This window comes from Choloepus didactylus, chromosome 27, assembly GCF_015220235.1.
Source record: "Choloepus didactylus isolate mChoDid1 chromosome 27, mChoDid1.pri, whole genome shotgun sequence".
In the NCBI taxonomy this organism is placed as follows: Eukaryota; Metazoa; Chordata; class Mammalia; order Pilosa; family Megalonychidae; genus Choloepus; species Choloepus didactylus.
This window is the reverse complement of record NC_051333.1, coordinates 10,236,523-10,242,228: the sequence shown is the minus strand read 5'-3', so window position 1 is coordinate 10,242,228 and position 5,706 is coordinate 10,236,523. Positions and strand designations below refer to the sequence as shown.

At 58.8% G+C, this 5,706-nt stretch overlaps 1 protein-coding gene across 1 annotated transcript; it reads right to left on the bottom strand.

The window, feature by feature from the left end:
* Nucleotides 1-2,971: 2,971 nt before the first annotated feature.
* On the bottom strand, nt 2,972-5,706 carry CCDC8 (coiled-coil domain containing 8). Its single transcript, XM_037819822.1, has one exon. It carries the CDS (start codon nt 5,054-5,056, stop codon nt 3,869-3,871), a length of 1,188 nt encoding a protein of 395 aa, XP_037675750.1. The 5' UTR covers nt 5,057-5,706; the 3' UTR covers nt 2,972-3,868.

The window sequence follows — 5,706 nt, the reverse complement described above, 5'->3', positions numbered from 1 at the left end:
TGTGCGTGTTTTGTAAACATGCTTTCTGTGTGTGTGTTAGTGTTGTTGTGACACAAGCTGACACGAGTCTATTTCACACCTCCAACCGCCATCACATTGGGGACCCCCCAAATACAGGGTCACCAACTTTCCATGGGGCCAACACCAAATAATTACAAAACAAATAAAAAACAAACAAAAATTAAAAAAAAAAAAAATGAAGAAAGGAAACCACGGGCCAAAGAGTATGTCAGAGACACCTCAAACTCAGAAGCCTTTTAAACGGAATACATTCAGGTCTTTCTAAGTCCCTCTTCCTCACTCAGCCCTCCCGCCGCACACGGTTCTGCACCAGCGGGTGAGAGTCAAGTCGGGCCTCTTTCCTGGGTCTGACGATGAGGCGGTTTCACCCCATTTCCCAGATGTGGAAACTGAGGCTGGGAGAAGCTGGGAAGGGAGCTGGACCCCGGGGCGGGACAGACCCCATCCCGGCGCCTGAGGCCGTGGGGTCCCCCTCGGCGAGCCCTCCCGCCTACCGGTTCCCCACCCTCCGCTCCCCAGGTCCCAAAACGGGGCGTCAGCTGCGCAAGCCGCAGCGCTCGCACTGCCCACCAGGTGGCGCTCCAAGACCGCTGGGAAAGGCCGCGCGGGCCAGGGCGCTTCCCGCGCGCTCGGGGGGACCCGGCCCAGCGCCTAAAAGCTGCAGAACCCCACCTGGCTGCGGGAGGCGGCCGCTCCTGTAGGGCAGCGGTTCTCAGAGTGAGGTCCGGGGACCATCGGCGTCTGCCTCACCTAGCAACTTGCTAGAAGTGCGTATTCTAGGACCCACCCCGCCCCCCTCCGCCCCAGGTGATTCTGATGCAGGCTGAAATTTGTGAAACACTGATGTAGGGTCTTATCCCCCAGGTGCACACTGGAATCCCCTGGGAAGCTTTAAGAACTACGGATGCCCAAGTCATAACCTTACCAATGACGTCAGCATCTCCCAGAGTCTGGCCCGGGCATGGGGGGAGGAGGGTATACTACCACATTACGCTTTCTCCAATCCTCCCGATAATTCTGGGAGGAAAGTTCTATTTATCTCCCTTTTCAGATGAATCAGTGAAGGCACCGAGAGTTAAGTAACCTGCTCAAAGTCACACAGCTTCTAAGAGTCAGTGTCAGGCGAGAGCCAGGCAGCCCCATTCTAAACCCCTTTCTCACCCTGCGCTCAACCATTTCATCTCCTGTCACACCCCCGTGGGGCCGGGGATGGGGTCCCAGTAAGTCCCCACCTGTCCCAGTGTAGCATCTCCTCCACTTTTGTTTTAGTCCTTCTCCTTGGGCCAGTCCAGAGAAAAGCTGATTTGGTGTCAAAACGCTGGTTTCCTGGGGTGACAGCCTTAAAAACCTTGGTGAGTCTGAAACACAACTCCAAAGGCAGAAACAGGGGCCTCTGCAGGCACCATTTGACCCCCCCTTGGCTTAAAAACACAGAGCCACTGTCCCTTGTTACCATTGTCTTACCCAAGGGCTCCTTCCTCCTCTGGTGTCTCACACTGGGGATGGCAGGGCAGGAAAGGTTGTGCCCATATGAAAGAGGGACACACCAAGGATTTGCTCAAAGACTCAGGGCTACTCAGAAGGAGTGTGAAAACGAGACCCAAGGTGAGTGTTTGAAAAAGTTTCTGCGAGTATGTGTGCCTGGCCATGACTGGCTTCATGAGCCTGCATGATTGCATGTGAGTGCACAGATGTACTCATGTGTAGCTAAGTGTGCAACAGCGTCTAGCAGCATGTGTGCGAGTGAACATGGATGTTGAAATTTGTGCATATGTGATGTATGGATGGAGGAATGTCGTGTGTGTGTACAGAGAGGTTTTAGTGTGTGTGTAGGAGCCTCAGTGAGTGTGCATTACACGCATGTGCACTCATGCATGTGTATATGTATGTGGGGACTGCCAGGGTGTGCCCACGGTTGGCGCATGCCTGTGTGAGTGAAAGTGTGTGTGTGCACATATCTGGGGCTCCTTGTTCGTCTGTGTGTGGCAGTGAAGGAGAGTGTGTGGGGTCCTCATGGGGAACTGCTCCAGAACTGCCAGGGGCAGCTGATGTCCTGAAACCCACAAGCACCCTGTGAAATCCGCCTTCCTCCCATTGTTCAGGTCCACACCCCTCTCCCGACACCACAAGGGCCCCACTCACCCCCCAGCCCCGCGCCCCAGACCCTCAGGGCAGAGGAAGACAGGGACACTCTCTGGCTTCAAGCAGGGTTTATTGGGAAAACACCGCAGCCCCCTTTCCTCCCCATCTCTCCGAACATCTCTCGGGGTCTCGGGCTGTCTCGGCTGCTCCGGCTCCTCTCACCTTCGAACTCGCAAAGGGAGCGGGAGGCCGTCGTTCTTCCAAGTCTCTTCCCGCACGGACCCGGCGCCCAGCGCGCCCTCCTCCGCCGGCTCAGAGACGCCCCCACCCGGCCCGGCTAGGCCCGCCCCGCCCTGCCCCCGCCGCCCGGCCAGCCCCCCGGTGGCCTCCGGGCCTCTTCCCTTCCAAACCCCGCCGGGGCCGCTTTCCCGCCCGGCGGCGAGCTGCAAACCGAACAGCGCAGCCCCTTTGCCGTGCACCGCGCGGCTGCAGCAAGCAGCACCGGCAGCCACCATTGCCTTTTAGAAAATCGAGCGGGGAAGGGGAGAAAGAAAGGAGGGGTAGAATTCTTTAGGTTCCAAGGCGGCGGAGAGGGGGAGGAGAAATTCAGGCAAAGCCTCTGCAGCCACAAGCAGGACAGAGCTGGCCTTCCCGCCTCCCTTCTCCACCGATGCCCCGTTCTCCTGCCTTCAGGGAGGCTGAGGTGTGCCCATTTGCTGTCTGCTGGGGAGAGGAGAGGGGAACACAAGGCAACACACCCCCCCACTTCCTTCCAGCCCCCCCACAAGGCACTAGCAACCAATTTTTCCCTGATAAAGCATCATCGATGGCAACCCCCCACCTCCACCCCCGCGCCATTACAACGGTCAGCACACTGCACCCCAACCCCTCTTTTTGGCTTGCTCCTATTGCAATGAGTTTTCGATGTGTCCAGGGGCCACCCTGCCCCGGGATAAGTTTGCAGGACCGGATCAGAATAGATTCCTGGGCCACACAAGCAGGCCCAGCAAACCCCAACTCAGGGGTGAAAGGCTCCAGCATCTGCATTTCAGATCCGTTCGCCCGGTGATTTTTATGCCCGCTGGACCCCCACACCCCTTCGCCAGGGTTAGATGGAAGGGCTCCAACTGTGAGCCCCGAGCCCTCCAGCCCAGCAGAGCTCAGGGGTCTGGGGGTGGGGGTGGGGTGGAAAACAAAGTGACAACATGAACCCAGGGACTAGCAGTGCCCTGGAGGATGGGCACTGAGTGGACAGTGCGGGTGCGTGACCAAGTGACTCTGCTGCGTTCCCCAGTGGGCGAGTCCGAAGCAAGAAATAAGTTTGAAAATGTTCTAATTTGCATGCAGGTGGAGCCCTTTTTTTTAAGTCCAAGGAGGCAGTGAGTGTCAAGGGCGCAGACAAAAGGGAGGAGAGAAAAGAAATGAACTCCCCCCATCTCTCTCTCCCTTTTTAAAGCTGAGCACCCAGAGGTGCATTTGAGGAAGTTGAAAACGTGTGATGCACCCCCACTGTACGGATTATTTTTTTTTTTAAACATCCTGTGGGTTGCTATAGAGTCTGAATAAAAAAAACCAATGAATGAGTGACAAAATGTTAAAAGGAAAAAGGCGAGGGGGTCGTTAGATGGAAATAGAAGAAGCACTGCTTTCCCCTCTCTCTGCCTGGCTCTCAGGTGTGCAGACAAAGTGCTTCTCAGTGGGGGTGGAGATGGTGCCCGGAGTGGCCGAGGGGCAGCAGGGCACCCCGAATGGCCCCCACCTTGCCTCACAGCTGGTCCTCTTGCTCTCCCTGCCCGGCTTCTGCTCTGGCCCCGGCCCTCAGCACCCTTAGGCTCCTGGCCTCATCTGCCCTGGGGACTCCCTTGAGCAGGGTTGGCAACCGGGGAGTGTGCCAGAAGGTTCTCTGGTGCTTGCAAAACCACGGGAAGCGTCCGGGGGTCTGGAACCTCACTGTCTTGACTTGTTTTCGGGCCCTGGCTCCTGGGGGTGCCCCTGCAGCCCTCTGGGCAACTGAGGGTCCCGCTTCTTGGGCATCTGAGCCCTCTGCCCCATTAGATGCAGCCTCTGCCCTCTGGTCAGCCAGGACCTCTGTCCCCTGAGCTGTGGATAGTGCCTCCTCCCTCCTGCGACATCTGAACGAGGCCCAGTTGATTTTGGGCCTCCAACATGTTGGGGGGGACTCAGGCACCTGCCCCCCTCCTGCATTTTCCACACTGTCCCCCCCACTGGCACTGCCTGGCTCTGATGCCCCATCACTCTCGGCCCTGGAGGGGGCCTGCCTGGCTTCCTGCAGCCGCGGGAAGGACCGTGGAGCCCAACCCTTCACTGTCTGCTTCAGCTTCCCCCAGGACACCTGGCTGCTATACTCCCACCACCTGTCTGCCTTGGAAAGCTGGGGCCCCAGGTGGTCCCCAACAACGGGCACTGGCTGGTGCACACTGCTGCACACCGTGGCCCCACTGGGTTTCTTTTCCTCAGGCCGCAGAAAGGCCTCCACCAGTTCTTCGTCATCCTCGCTCTCCTGGTCGCTCCCCAGGAATTTGCTGCCCAGGTAACTGACGGGCATTTTGCGCACCTGTCTGCCCCTCCCAGTGCCTCTATGGCCGTTTTCTTTGGAAGTTTCAAAGTCGCTGAATTCGCTGTCACTGGCGTTGCTGCTGTCATACGTGCCCACGACCAGCCGGGGGGGTGGCGTCACCATCTGCTGGACTCTCCTTCTCACTCGGGGCTCCCTGGGCTTTTTGGGGGTCTGGGGCGGGTGCGGGGTGCTCTTCTCGATAATGCGGGCCACGTCTTCCAGGGTGCGGCCCTCTTCCTCCAGAAACTGGGTCAGGCGCTCCCGAAATTCCGCCTCCTTGGTAGCGGGCTTGGAGATGACCCTCCAGACGCCCCCAGCCAGCCGGACCTCCCGGGGGATGAGCAGATAGTCCACATCGTCGCCGATCTGCAGCATCCCCACCGTGGAGTCCTGCTCCCTGCGGAACACCTTGCCGATCTTCTTAAAGGTCCCCACCGGCCTCAGGGCCTCCACGAGGACGTCCAGGTCCACATCTCTGCAGACGTCAGGGACGCTCCACAGGATCAGGCAGTCCGGGGACGGCAGGAAGCCCCAGGGGAACCAGCCCCCCACATGGCTTTTCTCGAGCGTTTTTAAGATCTCCAGGGTGAAATTTGGGGTGGAGAAGGCCAAGGAGCCCAAACAACATGCAGCCCCCTAGCCTGGGGTTGGGGAGGTCCCCCGCAGGGCTGCCCGGGAGGGTCTCAGCTCACCAGCCAGCGATGAGACAACACCTCCTAATTTCTCAGCCCGCAGAATTGCCCGAGTCCTGCTCCCCGCCAGGGAATTGTGGATCTTAATTCCCACGACGCTTACGTGAGCTGGCGTTGAGGTCAGTCCCTGAGGCTCAAAGTCCACTCCAAGGCTGGGAAGCTGGTGCCTCGGCGACAAAGTCGGGGCGCACGGGCTGCCCGCGAGGCTTCAGGCCCCGGTACCAGGGACGCGCGGCTGGAACTTGGGAGAGGACTTCGCAGACAAAGACGGCTCGGCCGTGGCTATGCAATATGGCCGAGGCGCTAGGAGACAGCAGCCCAGCCCCCCACCCC

Coding starts and splice junctions, on each gene's coding strand:
- CCDC8 (XM_037819822.1), bottom strand. CDS start 5,056: ATGCTGCAGATCGGCGACGATGTGGACTATCTGCTCATCCCCCGGGAG.